This window comes from Chamaea fasciata, unplaced genomic scaffold (genome assembly GCF_029207755.1).
Source record: "Chamaea fasciata isolate MVZ Bird 193981 ecotype frontalis unplaced genomic scaffold, bChaFas1.0.hap1 SCAF_1, whole genome shotgun sequence".
Taxonomy (NCBI): Eukaryota; Metazoa; Chordata; class Aves; order Passeriformes; family Sylviidae; genus Chamaea; species Chamaea fasciata.
Genome location: NW_027094086.1, coordinates 95,741,767 through 95,761,081, shown reverse-complemented (window position 1 = coordinate 95,761,081; position 19,315 = coordinate 95,741,767). Strand labels below are relative to the sequence as shown.

The 19,315-nt window shown below is 34.5% G+C and overlaps 1 protein-coding gene across 4 annotated transcripts in view; it reads right to left on the bottom strand.

The window, feature by feature from the left end:
- The window catches only part of SLC12A7 (solute carrier family 12 member 7), a 66,691-nt gene that overhangs the window by 28,013 nt on the left and 19,363 nt on the right, over positions 1-19,315 (bottom strand). For all 4 annotated transcript variants that reach the window (XR_010722141.1, XM_066190142.1, XM_066190150.1 and 1 more), the window contains exons 4-12: positions 18,024-18,170; positions 17,192-17,246; positions 14,767-14,897; positions 12,491-12,732; positions 10,201-10,412; positions 5,844-6,011; positions 4,319-4,417; positions 3,528-3,585; positions 423-597 (exon numbers count right to left, since the gene is read on the bottom strand). Coding sequence is in view for 3 of the 4 variants with exons in the window: in XM_066190142.1 (XP_066046239.1) it covers positions 423-597; positions 3,528-3,585; positions 4,319-4,417; positions 5,844-6,011; positions 10,201-10,412; positions 12,491-12,732; positions 14,767-14,897; positions 17,192-17,246; positions 18,024-18,170 (1,287 nt within the window). In the remaining variant the exon portion in view is untranslated. The remainder of the gene's footprint in view (positions 1-422; positions 598-3,527; positions 3,586-4,318; positions 4,418-5,843; positions 6,012-10,200; positions 10,413-12,490; positions 12,733-14,766; positions 14,898-17,191; positions 17,247-18,023; positions 18,171-19,315) is intronic.

Genomic DNA, 19,315 nt, shown 5'->3' with positions numbered 1-19,315 from the left:
ATGAGAAGTTTCATGCAGTTCCATAATGAGATTAAATAACTCTGTTCACAAATACAAGCAGTAAACACAGCCTAGAGTCTAAAAGTTCAGTTATTAGTTGCTTCTTAGTTCATTTATTTCCATTTATAGAATACCATATTCTCACTTTGGAATCACTAACTTTTATGTGTAAAAACAAATATAATTAAATTGCACTGCACAAAAATACTGAAGCTCAAATCTTTTGCTACAAAAGCCTGATCTATTATTCTACACAAATAAAACTAAGCTTCAAATCTTTTCTTCACACTCCACAGGAACAGCAGAAATAATGCTTCTTTTAAGTCTTTTTTTTGTTTGTTTTGTTTTTTTTTGGTTTTTTTTTTTACAAAATAGAAGCTACATTGGAAGTACTATAACAACAAGAACACAAAAAATCTCACTTGAATAAAAGGTACAATGCCATCTCTTGCAATGGCCTGCAACAGCCGGGGTGCACCAGTGAGACTCTGAAGACCAGCGCCACATGTTGAAAAGAAGGAACCAATCACAATAACCCATGGAGAAGGCCAGGCCAGTGTACCCACCACCAGATTTCCATTAACTGCTTCTCCAAACCTTAGGAAAGAACAGGGGAAACAAAAAACAATTAAAAAAAAACCCCAAAAAAGAGTCAGTAAGCTTAAAATAACTTTTACTATAGCTTTAACACCTACATTTCAATCTTTCTGGATAACAGTACTTTTTAACAATAAACACTATGTTAGAGCATGCACTATAGGACTTCCCAACCAAGCAATCTCTCTTTATTGTGCTGTCTTAAAGAAGATATAATCACTTCACATTAAGTGCTGCTTCTAAGCAGATGTGGTGCAATTACCAGATATCTTGGCAAGCTTTTCTGAATTAACAGCAATAGCAGGAGTATGTACATGTATATCTTACAGATTCTCGTGACAGCTAGGAACTAGTTTGCAGAAAACTGTTCCACTAATAATACAAGTATATCCTGGGACATAAGCAGGAGATTCACAAAAAGAATTAGCCTTTCCTTTTAAAAGTGTGACACTGACATACAACAAGTAAATAGAGAAATTACTAGATACAACCATTTTGAGTTTTCCACATCTTTTCCTGTTGTGCAACCTGATGCAATTTTAAATTTACTACAGCAAACAAGCGGGTAGAAGTCAGGAAGAGGTGCTCTCATTACAGTCCTAAGTGTCCCATCCAATACTAACTCTGCTTTTTTTATTATTTAGGTAAGGTTCTTGTAGTTAATCTTACTGTTGCTAGTAAACAGCCAAAATTAATTTTAAGGCTATCTCTACTGTGATACCACCATTATTTTTTCCCAATGTGTTCAGGTTTTTCCTAATAAAAGGAAAAGTCTACAGAAGTGAAAGAAGACAAAAACTAAGGAAAATAAGTGCTGCTTGTCTTTTCAGACTTGCTTTTAAAATAGGGTCAAGCAACACACCAATGAAGTGAATATAATAGGCCAGCGTTCAAATTCTTCCTTATGCCCAAGTTTGAATGCAAGACTACATACTATTTTCAGCAGATGGGAAAAAAAAGATAATTCACACTCCTCAAAATTATAGGATAAAATCCATATTGTGCTGCTATAACAAGATTTCCATAACTGTATACTTATTCTTAGTTCAAATTCTAATGCCTATTTTTTAACTGAACACAGGATAGGAATAATTTCAATAGATACAATAAACAGAAAAATGTTCAACCTACTTTTTCCCACTGCAGATATGACAATCATAATGAAAAAGCCTCAAAACCCAGTTTTTAGACCAGACCAGACTAGAAATCCATGCACTTCACTCTTCTGCTGGATTTCAGCCAAATAAGAACTGGCAGGAATGTAAATGAAAGTCCATGGATTCAAGGCTCTTGCCACAATGCAACCTCCTCTAAAGAGCTAACAGCTTACAAAATTCCCTCACCCACGAGTAAGGTTGGAAGGAACCACAGTGGGTCATCTGATCCAACCTCCCTGTTCAAGCAGTCTCATGCCAGAGTACATTGCACAGGACTGTGTCCAGACTGTGTCCAGTCTTAAATATTTCCAGTGAGGGAGACTCCACCACCACTCTCAGCAATCTGTTGACTTGCACAGTAAACAACTTCTTCATATTCATGTGGAACTTCCTGTGCATCAGTTTCTGCCCACTGCTTCTTGTCCTGTTGGCTGGCACCACTGACAAGAGCCCAGGTCCAACTTCTTGGCACCCCTACTTTAGTTACTTAAATACATTGACAAGGTTCCCTCTCAGTCATCTCTTCTTAAGGCTGAACAGGCCCAGTTCCCTCAGCCTTTTGTCCTAAGAGGGATGCTCCAATCCCTTTATCATCTTCATAGACTTCCACTGGACCTTCAGAGGCTCCATGTCTCTCATTTACTGAGGAGCCCAGAAACATGCACAGCAGTCCAAATGCGGCCTCACCAGGGCTGAATAGAGGGGCAGAATCCTGTCCCTCGACTGCTGGCAATGCTCTTTCTCCTAACTCAAACCAGGATTACAGTCTTCTTGGCCAATAAGCACATACCACTGGTCCAATACAGAACCCTGAGGGACACCACTAGTTACAGGCGTCCAACTAGACTCTGCCACTGATCATCACCCTCTGGGACTTGCCAGTCAGCCACTTCTCAATCCACCTCACTGTCCACAGTTCTTGACTTTGCCTATGAGGATGCTGTGAGAAACAGTGTCAAAAGCCTTTCGTGGATCCTCTGCTGCTTCTTGTATTAGTTTGATTAGAATCCAGCTTTTAACTTACAGTTTTCCTTCAAGTCTCAGCATCAATTTCACCACCTTTTAAACAGTACCCCAATGACACTGTTTTACCACCATAAGCAAACATGAACCTCAGAAAAGAAAACCAGACACCATCAAGAAAACAACTGTGAAACCTGACAACAGTTCCATATTAACCAACTTCTCCTAATGGAGAAATTGATCAAAATCTGGAGATTCTCTTCATACTCATGTCCATCACATTTATTCACCTTATTCTTCCTATTATGCCTTAAATTCGTCAAGTAATTACGTAGTTGAAAATCAGCATGACTCCTAATGTACTACTGAGATTTTAAAACAAAAAATATGTCAAGTGGAAATCATAGGTCTGATAGTTCACTGCAGTCTTATAAACTACCCTTGTTATATAACCCTCAAATTTTTAAATTTGTTCCTCAAAAGCCTATAATTTCCCCCAAACGGATATCCCCTTATCCCCATCCATCAGCTTTGCAAATACTAATTATGACTTTCCTCATCAAGAACATTTTATTACGCTGGTTCAAATTCAAACATTTATCTTAGATTCTGCCTCTGCTTCTTGAAGGCATACAGTCTAATAACCTGATCACTTTTTGCAGCCATCTCAGTTTAACAGACAAGCTTTTCCCCTAGTTTTAAACTAAGCAAAAAAATATATACCACATAGACATTTCACAGAAGAGCCACTAATAAGTCCTATTAATATAATCTGTGATTACGTAATATTAGGAGTTGAATATGACTTACTTATCTCTTAATATTACACCTTCTATACAGGCACCAAACAACACTATACAGGAGAGATCTGTTACTGAGACTGAAGGAAGAATATTCTCTAAAACATCACATAAAGGAAACCCCACCATTTTTCACCAAGGTATGAAATTAAGATGTCCATGACAGTGAAGTATGTGTGAATTATTTCCTGGTTGCTTTTTATTTGTTTTTTTAGTTCTTCCCTGCCATGATTTTTTAGTTTATGTTCTTTATGACTGTATTTGATTCATAGTGATTTGTGAAGTATTGGAAGTAGCCAGTTCATATACCATGCAACGGAACAGGTATTTCAGCAAGCACTTGTGTACTCTAGGTTTTGAAGGACCGACAACTTCTCTTGCTGGTTGTTTGGTTTAAGATCTGGTTCTACTCAGTATGACAACAATCTGCCAACTGAAACCTAATGCTAAAAACATTTGGATCACTTGACTTAAAGCATCAATTATATCTTGGAATTGAAGCACTAATAGAATATATATATTTTTAATAAAAAAGATGTTTTTAATAATATTTATAAATACTGATAGTCTACAAATATTTATATTTATATAAATTTATTTAATTTATATCTAATAAATACATTTTATTTATATTATAAATAATATTTTTTATATTTTAGACAAATATAAATTTTTCTTTTCAGTTTAGATTTCATTTATTTTATACTCAGGGAACTCTAATGACTTTCCAGTGAAAAACCAGTTATACCTGGAGAATTTACAAAATGTAGACAAGAAAAAAAGTCACATTATAAAGGATACAAATAAAAGATGTAGTTGAAATAGCCAAAATTGTTCCAGTAGGAATAGATTTCTGAGCATCCTTTAGATCTCCAGACCTGTTTGAACCTGCCATAATACCTTAAAAAGAGACAAAATTTATGTCATAAAAACAACAACTCTGTGATAATAACTAATAGAATAAGAACATCTAATTTTAAGCCAAATTTAACTCAAAAATTACCAGTGGAGTAGGCTACAGAAGTATATTATAATCCCGCACAAATCCTCAATTTATACCTTAATTTTATTCAGAAATCTGTGTTACTACCCACTTGAATAAGCAAATCCTATATAGGTCAGTAAAAAGACAGATTTTTAAAAATATTTTTCAAGCACTGCCTCAGAATCATTCTTGAAATGAAGAAATACAAGGAGTAGCAATTTTGCTACTGGGGATTGATGTTATGAATTAATAGGGACTTAGGAATTTTAACTATTGTGACCTAATGCACTAACTTTCTACTAAACAGACATCAAAATACCAAGTAAATGTATGCAAGCAAATCAATAAACCAACAAATAAAATCTTAGAAGCAAAAGAGAAAGGAGCAGGCAAGAAAAAGAATGGTTAGAAAAATCACATGTACACATGCAGATGAATCTGAAAAGAGAACAGAATTATTTTGTAGCACATACTGTGACAGGAGGGAAAGAAACCCATACGGGAACTAATTCTGCCATCTCTTCTAGAATTGACCTGATCACTAGAAGCAAAAACGTGGAAGCTAATGTCAAGATGTTTCAGTGCAAAAACACTGTCAAACTCCATGGAATTAAACGTTTACCATGGGTTCAGATATGATGAAATGTTGGTAAGAGTCTAAAGTAAAGAAATGGGAGCAGAGAGGTTCAAACAGTGAATACAAAGGGATGCTTCCACTTCATAATAAACTAACAAACAGTGCTGTGACTTCTTATTGGGGTTCTATTCTGTTACTTGATACTACAATTACTTCAGTTGGGACTTTTGAAAACAAACATGTCTAGGTTTTTTCAGTCAAGTGTGAGCTGAGGAAAATGAAATACAACCAGTCTAAGCTTGACAAAAAAGTCTACACAGTTAATGAGGCAAAATAATATTGGACATGTAAACAAATCCCAGGCAGTTAACCAGGCAGCTTGGGCACCAGAAGAATCATTTTAAGGATTCATTTTAATAATTTTAATATTAAACTGTACTCTCATGTCTATGAAGAATAAAGTATTCTAAGGTATGCACCTTTTTTTGAATAAGCATTTAGTAACACAAGGGTTTTGCTTTCTTTGCAGACATAGAAATGGCCCTTAAACAGATTTCTTGTTTAAGTCCTATAACCTCCAAAAGTCACCAGCCATGATCTCTCTCCCTAGCACCAGAAGGTTTTAGGTACATAACCTTGGACACAGAATCTAGGAACAGCATGAGTCACCTATAAGATTGCTGAAAATGAAAAATTTTCACATGAAAGTTTTTTTTTCCAGATATAAGTACACATCCTCACACAAGAAAAATAGTTGTGTCTACCTGTCACAGATGGGAAATAAATCCCTACAAGCATTGTGAAGTAGGTCATGATGTCTGTAAAAACATAAGGAAGTCCACCCATTTTTGACTCTTCTGATCCAGCAACTGATGGCTGATCTTTTTTCTCAACTATTGATCCTTTTTCTGAATAGGCACTCCAGAGATTATCTACAAGATGGGGGGAAAAAACAAGTCAGTGTCATCTCTCTGTTTCAGGATATTAACTAGTGAGAATGCAATAATCTTAGGAATCAGATGCCTTTTTCTTATACAAAAATAATTACATTTCCCAGTATGATTACTACCAACTGTAATTGGTAGGCATTCCAGTCCATGCCAGTAAAAAAATGCAGTAGTGTGAGGTGTCCTGCAAAGTTTCCTTTTCTTTTAAAGGAAAATATAGAATTAAATTCTAACATATTTGTATAATGTACACTTACATTGCACAGGCACACGGATGTACTATTGTGAAAAAATAACGAAATTTATCTCTTGGTTCAAGGAATCTTAGTATACACGAATACTTCATGTTCTTGTATTTTGAGGAATAGTATGAAAAAGAAATGTCACTTAACAGTAATTTGAGTTCTTTGAAACCTCCTGTACAGAACAATCCTGGATAACAGTTCAGGGTTCAGCTGTTCATGGCAAAAGATTTCCATATGGTGACAAAAGCAGGGTAACCAGACTCCAGAAGATCACTGATAAGCAAAAAATCCCAGCAGAATATGGCTCAAATTCCCCAGCAAACTAAGCATGTTTGTTTGAAGACTGATAGGCCAAAGAGCCAGTAACTTTTGAGAGCTTAGATTTGTGGAAAACACTGCTTGTGTAAGTGATAAGATTGTGAGAACAGACCACACTGATTCTCATTTCAAAATAAGACAAGTTGTTCTATCATATGTGAGAAAAGAAAGTAGATACTCCCCAGGCCTTTTAAGAAGGCAAAGGATTTTACAGCAAGGAAATAAACATTTCCCATGGACTGCCACGATGATCAAATAGCAGATTTTCAGACATCCTGAACAAGTTTAGGGAATTTAAGTACAGCCTTTATAATCGCAAAAAATAACCTTGAGCACAATGGAAGATGGACTTTGAACCATAAGTGGCCAAAGACAGGGTACTCATACCCAGATTTTTAACAAAAATGTTACAATTGGCAAGCATATATGGAAGTATGCATGAGAAGCAGAAGAAAAAGCAGAGCAAAGATTAAAAGTAAGTATTATTTGCAAAGGAATGCTATGTGTATTACTACAATAAAATGAAGACATGTAACAGACTGATCTAGAGATAAGACTGAAGACATAAGAAGAGTTAATGAAACAAGAGAATTTTAAATTTCAGGAATTTTAGTAGAGATTTGATGAGTGATGTAAAATAAGACTAGATCTCCAAATGAGCATATATCTACTTGTCATGAAACATAAGAAAATCCAAAAATCAGTTTGAAATGCCAATCAAAAGCACTTAAACTCTTAATAAGCACTCAAGAGTTTGTGTCCTTTATTGATTATGACACAGGATTGACAATGACCTGAGCACTGCAATGCATAAAACCTAATTGTGGAACTGTGCATTCCAGCACAGGTGGGTAAAATCAGCTTACATATTTTGTTAAATAGAAATCACTTTCTCATTTCCTAACATGTCACGCAGAGCTCTCCTATGCTCATTTTCCCAAAAGTGATAATCCAAGTGGACTTGAAATTTAGGGTGAGAAAAAAGAGTAACTTTTCAGAAAAGTCCAGACATTTGGCCCTTCTAAGACCACTCCTTGATTCCTAAGGCTCCTCTAGCAGCTAATATTTAGGATACATACACAAGAACTGGTACAATGTATCAGACCAACATGATACCAACATCAGAACAATGTTGATTAAAGCTATTTGCAGGACTATCATTTTTGTTAGGGTTATAGGCATATTTAGTCAGCCACTTGCAGAATGATTTATTAGTCAGCCACTTGCAGAATGTTAGGACAACATTCACAGAAGATATATAAGAGAGGAATACTTACTATATATGACTGCCCAATAAACAGTGTGAAGACTTAGCACACTTCCTTAGACACCCAGTCATGGCATCTGAATATTCCCAGTCACAGCTCAAGAAACTTTAATGTGCAGAACCTGCAGCTCCAAAGTCTTCACACAATGCAGAACATACATCAAATGAAAGAAAACTCTCCTTGAGAAATCTCTGCCATGAGAGCTCAAGCTTAGGCTAGGAATCAGAATGTGTGCCCACACTCAACAAGTAAGACACCTAGTTTTAGCATTAGGTGTAACTAGGATAGTGAAATGCTTTGTTATGGAGTAGTTCTTGTTCAGAGAAATGTTAATAAGTGAAAAGAAGCGGAGCACATATTTTCAAAAGCAGGAAAAGCAGTACTCAGCCTGAAATCCTCAAGAACAATGAAAGAACTGAGGTTGATATGAAATAGTATTGATACCTAAGGACAAATGGAAAGCCAATTCTTTCATTTAAAAGTGTTTCAGGGAGACTAAGAAACTAAAGACTCATGAATAGCATCTGCATATCTGTACATGAACAGTTGATAGCAACAATAGCAGTTGAGGCAAGAAACAGGGGAGTTATCTTTGAGTTCTGACAAAACTTAGTAGTTATTCACAGTTTTTCTTGAGTTTTGAAAAACTGGGGAAGCCTCAACTCTTTTTTGCAAAAGAAAATTGTCAGAAGTATTCAAATTCCTTGAGGGAAACATAAACGAAGACAAACCACTTGGATCAGTCCATCTGTATTTGCCATGTTTTTAAAACATTCCTCACCCAAGGAATCTATGGCAGACACTGGATAAGAGAAAATCTCACATGGATTAAAAAAAAAACAGTTCAAAGACAGAAAACAACAGGTGAAAGTAAATTGAAATACAGCTTCGTAATGCAGAAGAGTCACCAGTAAGTTTCTACAAGAATGATCATCAGGATGTAACCAGTGCTATCCAGTGCTATCCAGTACACTCCAACAGCCCAAAAGTAAGAGTTAGCAGCAAGATGAGAGCCTGCTGGCAATTCTCAGTTAATACAAAGTTGTAGAAGGTAAAACAACTGCAATGAACTTAAAAAAAAAAAAAAAAAAAAAAAAACAAACTACAAAAAACCCGAAAATTTATCAGATTCAGTGAGTAAACATAATGGAACTGATGAAATTCACTATTGGTAAGCAAAGAGCAGTTAATACTGGAAAGCATGTCTCTCTGAGCTTTCAGCAGACTCCTGGTCTTTAGAGATCTTAGCAATATTTGAGAATAAATTAGCAAAATATACTTTTATACAGGACTGTTTGTTCAATGAAACATTAAACAGCGAATGGAACAAAAGTACATCTTTCCAAAAGAAAAAAAAATAGTACTCAGCCTGAAGCCTCCAAAAAGTAAAAAAACCAATTTAAATCTTACAGGGTAGCAAAAATTATAACATACAGTTGACTTCTGAGCTGGGGCAGGAAAGGCAAAATTATTTATGAAAAATTGTAGATATGCATAGGATAAATTATAAAATTCAGGGAACATACTCTAAGTTTACATTTCTTGTAACAAGCAATTAATTTCATTTTTCATTGAGAAAAATACTTTTTTAAAAACACAAATTTAGATTCAGAGAAGCCTACGTTTCATTTAGTATCTTTTAATTTATTTGTACAGTTTATATGTGATATTTTAAACTGGAGTACTATGGCAGCAGTGATGGTCTAGGGTCCCTATGGAGCATATTTATATAAATAAACTTTATTTTAAGGGAACACAAAGGAGAGGTATCAGAGTATCCATTTCATTCCCAGAAACATTATTTGTGTGTGCACAATACAAATCATTACACATTTAAGATTAAGATGCAATTTGAATTCCAAGCTGCCACAACCACACAAATCTGTAGAGAAGAAAATCTGTACACTTTGTAGACCGCTTTTCTTGAATTTAATCACTTGGACAATCCACAGAACTTCATTCTCATAACACCACCTGTGAACTGGAAACAAGTTCTCCCTCAGGAGAGTTGAAAATGTATTAATGAACAGCTTATTGAAATGTGTGTTTGGCATACACATTAAAAAAAAAGCTGTGATAAACACTTTACTATCTTTTTGATTGAACAACAGCTTTTGAAAGAGTACCTATAAAACTCCAATTACCTCCAAATTAAAGCACTTGATACTAAGATTCTAAAACCAGACAAAAATTTTATAGGAAGAAGCATGCTCAAGGTAGCAATCTTTCACACAGATTAGGGGTAAAGAAATAGTGGCGGACTGGACCACTATATTACTGACCAGTCACTGGCCAAATTATTAATGTCCAAAAACTTTCAAATCACTATGCTTTCCAACTTACCAGTCAGAACTCCACTCATTATTCCTGGAATTCCTTGAATTTCTGTAACATTATTGAGACTAAAGTAGTCATCACATGTAGCATTAAGCAAAGAGCTATCACAGAACAGACGCCACAAAAGTGTAGTCTTCGTTTCATTATTGCTTTCAGTATATTTGGCACAGACATCAAAGCTGCGTTTTGACAATGTACGGTTTCCAAGGAGACAGATACTATAAACAAGAAAAATAAAATCAATGTTCCTTCAATACAAGGCTGTGAATTAAGCCATTTTTTGTCCATTAGACTTCGTACTTAAAAGAGGAAATAAGAAACCTCTTATTTACACTATCTATCTTAAGGCTTATACTACATCTATTAAAACAGCGTATAGTTTCTACATCTAACACTATCATCAATAGTCTTTAAAACATGGATCAAATATTTCTACTTTATGGTACCAGCAGCTATTTTGCCTTCTGATTTGTTCTTTAGAAAGTAAAATCAATTAAGGCAACTAAAAAACAGCGATCATGATGCATTCAGTCCTACAAGAAAGAAGTAAAATTAAGTAATACCTCATAAACTTAATTAAAAGAAAGTCTGATGAAGAAAATATGAAAGTAAGATTAAGCAAGTAAATCATGCCCTTCTTTTCTCGCAACTAAAAAATTTACATGATCCTCAGAAACACTACAGTCCAAAAGGTAGGAAATAAGTCAGGAAGGTTAAACAGTGAAATTTAACAACAGTGATGGGAGTACAAATTAAAGAATCCTGTAGTAGGAAGCAAATTATTTCTTTGAGGAATGAAAAAAAATTAGAAAAGTCTAAACAGTTGTCAAAAGTAAATTCCTACTAGCACAGAATATTAATGATCTTTGGTTTTTATATTTCTTTGTTAAACTATAGAAAAGATGTTTAGGAGTTCAGGCTTGCTTAAAAATGGAATGATATATATCTATGAAGACAAAAGAAAGAACATGAAATAAAACATGCATGTTAGGCAGATAAACCATTGTAGCTTCAAGGTATTGCATCATACGGAAATTGAGCAGATTTAACAGAAAACTGTTGGTAGAGATTATCTTGTCACTTGCCTTGCTTATTTTTCTTTTTAATTGCTACTGATTTGATGACTCAATAGCAGCAGTTTCTCATTTTGAGGAAGACTCTAAATGTAAACCATTATATTCAGTGGAAAATAAAGTCTTTTTATATTTTTCCCCCAATACAATAATATTTCAGTAGCAGCCACATATAAGGTTTCCAGGAACTTCATAATAAATCCTACCTATGCTACATATCCACATAAACTCTTTTACCTATACAGGTGACAAAAAGATATTGCTATTTCCTCACTGGAAGTTACTGTAAGAAACGCAAGTTTTAGTCAGAAATATGTTATCATTTTACATGCTACATGTAAAATCATGTTACAAAACAGTCCACAAGTACTGCTCTAAGGCTCAATTTGTAATGTAATTACCAACACTTTGAAGTAATATTGAATTTGTAACATTCATACAGCAAAGGATAACTCTTATTATGAAGTGCCATGCAAGACTGAAGTTCAGCCTGTTCTGATCATGTCTTAAGCAATATAATATTGTTTCCTCTTTCAACATATAAAGATGCACAAAAATGCAACTCACATAACTGGGTAAACTAAAATGCAACTAATAACTGGAATAAAGAATTAACTCATATTGAGCTAAGAATTAAGCACATTGTGGACCTTGAGAAGCAGTGTGTCATGCATAACAACAATAAAATTTTATTTTATTTATGGGAAAGCCTTCACAAACACAAGTGGATTTAAACACTTCAATGTTTCAATTTTAAATAGCGAGAAATGGAAGTTTCAAAAATTTCTTCATAACACAGAAGGTTTAAAAGTATGTTTTTTTCATAACTATGGTTCATAGCTCCAATGGTTTTTTGACCTTTTTACTTTATTCTATAGGTTTTTAGTCTAAATCTTTAGATAAAGCAGTTACATTTACTGTCAGCAAAACCCACCTTCTTGCTCCTTAGGTGTGGATGGAATAGCAGCCAGTAATTTTAAGCACCAAAGAACATTTTCTAGAGTTATCATAACTTATGAAAAATGAGAGAAAGGTTCAGATATGTAACTCAGAATAACAAATGAGTACATCAGTATTTAAACTACATAAACCTACCACTGAAGCCAATATGGTTGTATTTTGAAACTTAGCTTAAAACTTGAAATGGTTACAGTAGTTATTCCATCCCCACACCTTTTTTTTTTTCTTTTAAATAACCCATACAAATTTGATATTGAACTTACGGAAAGTCAGGTGGGTCAAAAGCAGTCTTAATAACTCCAGCATATATGGCAATGATGGAAAGAATCACACAGGCAAGGAAGACCAGTGCAAGTTTGTTGACATACTTTACTCCCACAAAAACTACTATGGCCATCAGAATGATAATACATGTTCCATAGACTCTCATGTTGTTCAGCATAGCCTCTGTTTCTTCACCAACATCTGCCACTTTAAATATAGCAGCACTTGGAGAAATATAGGTCTGCAAGAGATGTGGCAAATTATCGTACATATAATAATGAACATCAATAAGAAATCATTTAACTGCATTAAAAAATCTAACCTTCTATACCAGTTTTGTTTTCACAAATGAGTTTAGCCATATAATTTGGGCATTTAGAAACTGTAGAGATAAAAGGAAGGAAAAAGTGAGGGTGAAGAAGAACTTTTGAGAAGAGGATACAGCTTTTGCTCTGGCTTATTCTCTCCTGTTAAAGAGCTTCCACTCCTCAAATTCATGTGTCCGCCAAATGGGAAAAACCACCAAGGAACTTGGCAGGGAAAGGAAGTAGCACACAACAATAATAAAAGAAAAAAACCCAAACCATAAACTAGACTTCCATTGATTGAAACAAAATATGAAGAATCAAACAAAAGCATAATAAACTAAAAATGTTTTCAGTATTATAGACCCAATATTATACTTCATAAAATTTTGATCTAAAGTTGCAACAGCACAATTTAAGATTCGTGTAAAAAGCTTAGTCGTACTAAAACAGACATTTCAAACTACTGCAATCAATCAAGATTCTCTTACAGATCTCTCTTTCTTAAATTTTGGTGCGTTCCTCTGGAAAAGAAGTTGGAAACTGTTTATAGCACTTTATAGACCAACTGATTCGTAGTTCTGAGACATTGGTGTACTATACTACATAACAATATCTATATTCCTTCTTCTAGCACACCTAAAAAAACTCCTCTCTGCTCAGCTATTAGGGCTTGAGGCAATTCTAGTACTTCAAAAATCTGCTAAAATTACTATTTTTCAATAACATAATTTTGAAAAGTAGGAAGAAACTTTGAACAAGAGGCTACCATGATACATTCATAAGCAAAATCCAAAACAGACATAGATAATTATTTACCAGAATTTTCTTAGATTAAATTTAAGTTTAATAAATATTTACTAGAATGCTGGAAGAGATGAAAATCGTCACATCATCATGGAAAAAAAAAAGAAAGCAAACTAAAAAATTACAGAGTATATATTGTTAGAAAACCCTACGCTGTGACATTGCAGAAGTTTCAGGGTCTGTATGAAGGAACTCCAGAAGATTTTTTTGTGGATTTTGTTGCCCTGTGTTCACAGCCTTTGCCAGGGAAAACCATGGGCAGATGACTAATTTCTGCTTCCCCAAATAATCTATGTCCCAGTGGAGGAAAAAAAAAAGCAATACTCATTCCTTGTGGCTATGTCAGGGGTCTATTCTGAGGTCTTTGTCAGATATCCTGGGCAGCATTTTACTTCAGATCCTGTAGCTGAACCCTGTACATTTTTATTAGCAACACAAACCCAGCATGACTCTCTGAGAGGGAGAACAATGCACCAAATTCAATCCACAATTCAACATGTGCTCATGTTACTACTATAGACCAGATAACAAGCCAGATCAGATCACACAAGCAGGCATTAGTGGAGACTAGTGAAAAATGGATCATAGTAACAAGAAAGAATTCTGAAGTATCTTCTGTGCATATCGTCAGTTTCTGATATGATGATCAATTATTGGCCCCTCCTGGATGAAGCAAAGCCATAGTAACGGGGCCACTGCCATACAGGCAGCCTTCCACAGCATCTTTGCAAATATACGAAAACTCAAAGCCAGTAGTTTGGAAATGAGGAAGTGGGATAGATTATTATTGCCTCATCAGAGATATGCCCTTCATGTTTTTCACTACTTTTCATTGGGCAGCAGTGAGTTACCCTGGTAATGCTTGCCTGATCTAGGCTTGCAGACTATCGTTTGGAAAGAAAAGATTTCAGCTTGGTTCCTACATTAAGTAGAATAAATATACATCAAATAGTGTTGAATTTATTTTTGTATTACTGATAAGAATTTAACTTCCTCAAATAGTCACAAGTAGAGTAAGAATAAATATCAACATCCTGAAAACGTAGTATCAAAATATTTAACAATCACCAAACTAGAATGCATTTTAGACCATTAAGAACACTCATCAGCAATATCCCCAAACAGCCCAAATACATTTAGTCTTAACAGAAACTAGTACTTACCAATAAAATTTCAATGGTACCAAGAATGTACATTGCTCCTGCAAAGGTCGTGCCCAAGTAGAAACAAAGTCCCACTGCTCCACCAAACTCTGGCCCTAAAGATCTTGAAATCATGTAGTAAGAGCCTCCAGCTGTGAAATTAACAAAACAAAACAAAACAAAACAAACACCTCCACGCCTTCAGATTAAGGATGGCAGTAAAGAGCAAAAATTTGAATCGTTCAATTAACAAAATCAAGATAACCACTGCATGTGTCTCCACTGATACACGCATGCCAAGACTATAATCAATATCTATACTATCCAGGCAGTTAGACTGTACATTTCAAGACTAATATCCCTGTGCGCATTTTCCGTGGAACAGAAAGTGAAGACCACAGAAAGAGGAAAAATTCCACAAGCTAAACAGAAGTAAATTAGAAAAGGATAAACAGGTATAAAGAGATGTGAATGAATTTTCAGCTTCTAACCTTAAGCTGTTCCCCATCAAACAATAACTTTCCAAAATAATTGCTTTATGAGAGAAGGACAAAACAGAGTATTTTCTACTGATGCTTTTTATTTTCTGTATATGAAACCATTGTAACTTCCACTACAGATCACATTTTTTTAGTACTGTTTAAAGGTGTTGGGTAGGGGTTACTTTTTCTTGTCCACTTACATATGAGCAGAGCAGTTCAAACGGTGAATACAAAGGGATGCTTCCACTTCATAATAAACTAACAAACAGTGCTGTGACTTCTTATTGGAGCTCTATTCTGTTACTTGATATTACAATTACTTCACTTTGACCCTCAGTTCTTCAATTCTTCTCACTCTTACTTCCATAAGTATGCATCATCTTTCTTTAAGTCTAACTACACCATCACCACCCTGTTTCCATTGCACTATTTCCATTTTAGTAAGGCTCTAAATTTCAAGCACTTCATCTCTTTCTTTCAGAATGTCAACTAACTCCCTCAAGGCAAACTCTTCTCTCTGGCTCCCTCTCCATCTATTCTTAAATTCATGATATTTGTACCGCTTGTGAGAAGAAGGAGACAAGAGAAAGGATGTGTGTAATTCTAAATAACATACATCAGTGTGCAGAGTCCAAAGCTGTTTCTCATAGAATCATTAAGGATGGAAAAGACCTCCAAGATCATTCATTAGGTCCTATCATTGACCTAACACTACCAGGTACACCACTACACCCTGTCCCTAAGCACCATACGTACTTGTTTTTTGAACACGTTCAAGGATGGTGATTCCACCATTCACCTGCACAGCCTGTTCCACAGGCTTCAGTGTTTTCCATACAAATGAACGAGAAACTAACAAAGATATTATGATGCATCACCGATCCTTTTACTAAATACAATGCTTTTGCATATTAAGGCAAAAGAAAGGATCCTGCTGCTCAGGTGTCCTTCAGTCCTAGGTTCTTATCTGTGCCTTCTGCCTTCTTTATATATTGCAGGACAAGCATCATTTCTCTAAGAAACTGGCACCAACAACAAAAAAGTGAAAATTAAGACCTGCCTCATGTAAGAGCTGTAGGCTTCAAAGTCTGTGACAGATGTTTAACAAAACCTTTATGATGAACTTTAAAAATATGAAGGGGAAAAGAGCAGAATATTTCAGTTACTTGCACACTGATTTGAGTAACTCCATTTTATTATAAAACACAAATATTTTAAACAAAATTGTCTATTGTATTTTTATTTCATATATGGCACTGTATCCACGAAATACAATTACAATACAATTATTCTACATCCTTCACGAATTCTAGCTTTTACTTCTGCCCAACAACTTCAGTTTAAGTTCATTAGGTAAATTGCTCAGAGTTCATACCAATTCCTGAACACCAGAACTACCAATTATTGTTCTGAGAAACTGAAAAGGGTAAGAGCTTCAAGGGCTGATTTTGCAACTTTAAAAAATCCTCTTACTTTATGAAGCCAAATCAATTTATCAATCTATCCTGAAAATTTAAGGAGGTGGGCAGAACCTAGAGTGTTTATACAGAAAAGTATTTCTGACATGAGACCAGTTACTATTCTTGCAGAAAACAAGATAACTAACTCCAGTGTTTAGATGGAATGTAGGCAACTTCAGGAGAGAAAAAAGTAGTAGCCTTGTAAAGATATTCGCTTTGTGTGAAGACCAGTCTCTATTAATTCAAATTATAACATCTTATCTTTGATTTAAACAGGATCAAATGATTGATGACAAAGATGTGCTGCAGACCGTAATTCCTAGAAAGTCCAGTTAAAGACGGCATCTCTCATAAAAAAGTTATTTATAAAATCAATTAAAAGAAAATATGCATTTGACACAAAAGTATTACTTATGATATTTGAGAACTATAAGAATTTCTTATCCCAGATTTAAACTTCCATCATATGAGAATTTGCCATATAAGATAAAAATTCTTCATTACCTGGAACTACACCATTTGTTGCTATAGCACTCATTGAGATTGCAGTTAGCATAGTCTGTGAAAAGATGAAATAGAGGAAATACAAAATATTAGTGTTTTGGAGGGTTTTTTTGAACGACTGGGCAAAGCAGTAATCAAATGGAACTAGATTTTTTTTTTTAACCAAGATGGTTTTTTTTGGATATCCATGCAACTGAAATACTCAACTTTATAGCAGAAGATTTAGTTAACTTAGATGTTTGACACAGTCTTTAAAACAGAACTGGAAGAATACAGACCACAAGTTAAACAAGACATTAAATAGTATGTTCATTATTCCAATTAAAAAGTAGTGAAAACTAATTGTAACATTGTTATGATGACATTTAGAAGTGGTAAAAAAAATTACTTATTCTGAAAAATTACTTTATGGATGCAATGCTGTGGTTTGATTTGTAGTTTATTATTCTGTTTGTTCTGAAGTTGTAAAAAGCAGAACAGTTCAGATCTCAAAGTAAGTAATGAAATATTTGCTAAAGACTAATTTAATAAAACACATATAATACTTCAAACAAAAGCTTACTTTGATCAACTTGAAAGAATGTCCATACGGGTTAGAGTGACATGTGACACTCACTGCTTAAATATATAACCCATTTCTCTCAGTTCAACCATATTGGTTAAATATCAGTACAATTTAACCAATATTATTAAATATGCTTATTTTTCCCTGATACTCATATATTAGAAGGTATCATTACACTTCCAACAGCGGATTTGGCCAAGAGTTTAAAAAAGAAGTATAAATAAGTTTAAAATAAGTTTAAAGAAGTTTAAAATAAGTTTAACTTACACAAGCACAACACATGAACACAATGATAAAAGACTCAAGAACTCCAGCTGTTCCTACAATCCATGTTAAACGCAGGAAGAGGATGACTCCCAAGATGTTTTGCAAACAGGGAAGATATACGCCAATAAAAGTGCCCATTTGTGGACCCTGGAAACAAAGTGAGAACATCAATTCCTTTGCACTAAAAAATTTAAATCCATAAGCACTTTATTCCACAAACACTTATCACAAATGCTCCACAAACAAATACCAAGTGAAACTGAATGGTAGCTTCAGAGTGTTCAGCTTCACAAATATTCACATGCTATTTATGAAAAAAATTCCTGAAAAGAGAGAACACTATTTCTGATAGCAAACTCTCTTGTTCCACAGGAACTAGGATAAAACCTTGATAGGGATAGGATGACCCTTAATCTGTTGATTATAACACTTAACAAACTTTTTATGAAATACCAGTTACAGGCTAATGTTACAGGTTGAAGATAAATTACTGCCATAATCAAAATATCATTTATATTCTGCAAAATTTGATCACAAAATGCCACACAGCTTGCATAAAAAAATATATATTCAATACTATTCTCATTTTTTAGAAAAGACAAGGGAAGGTATTAAGACAGAGCAAGAAGTAATGCAGAGCTGACTACAATTTCTTTTTTCTAAAACTGTAAAACCTGCCACTACATAGTATATGTGTACTTTTTATTTACTAGTGATCATCATACACTAAGACACACACAAAATCATTCAAGCTTCATCACTAAAGTTTCAGCCTTCTACACTTAGGAAGAGAAATTAGGCTTTGAAATACTCTAGTTAGAATCAACAGTTATACACAGTAGATTTCCAGTTACGTAAGATGGTCTTAAATCACAACATGGGCTGTGAAAAATGGCAATTGATTTAAATAAATAAGCAAGCATTGATGCTTTAGAAGTTATCAAAATTACTAAGAAAATACTAAATTTCCAAGTACTTATAAGGAAACATAGAATGCCATTTAGACTATATTTTTTATTTTTAGCATCTTGGGCAATATCCATGTGCAGCATCAACACTACTGTCTCAATCACAACATCAAAAATGCTACTCTGACAGGCTACCATTTAACTATCACAATCTCAGAAATGAAATTAAGACACATACATAATAATTGTGTTATCAGGCCACCACACGGCACACAAACAAGATCAAATGCAAGTGAGGACACAGTGTTCATTTGGCTAATCAGCTCCAGAGAGAGTAATACAGTGCTGCATTGACAAAAAACTCTACACAGCAGCTGAATGGAC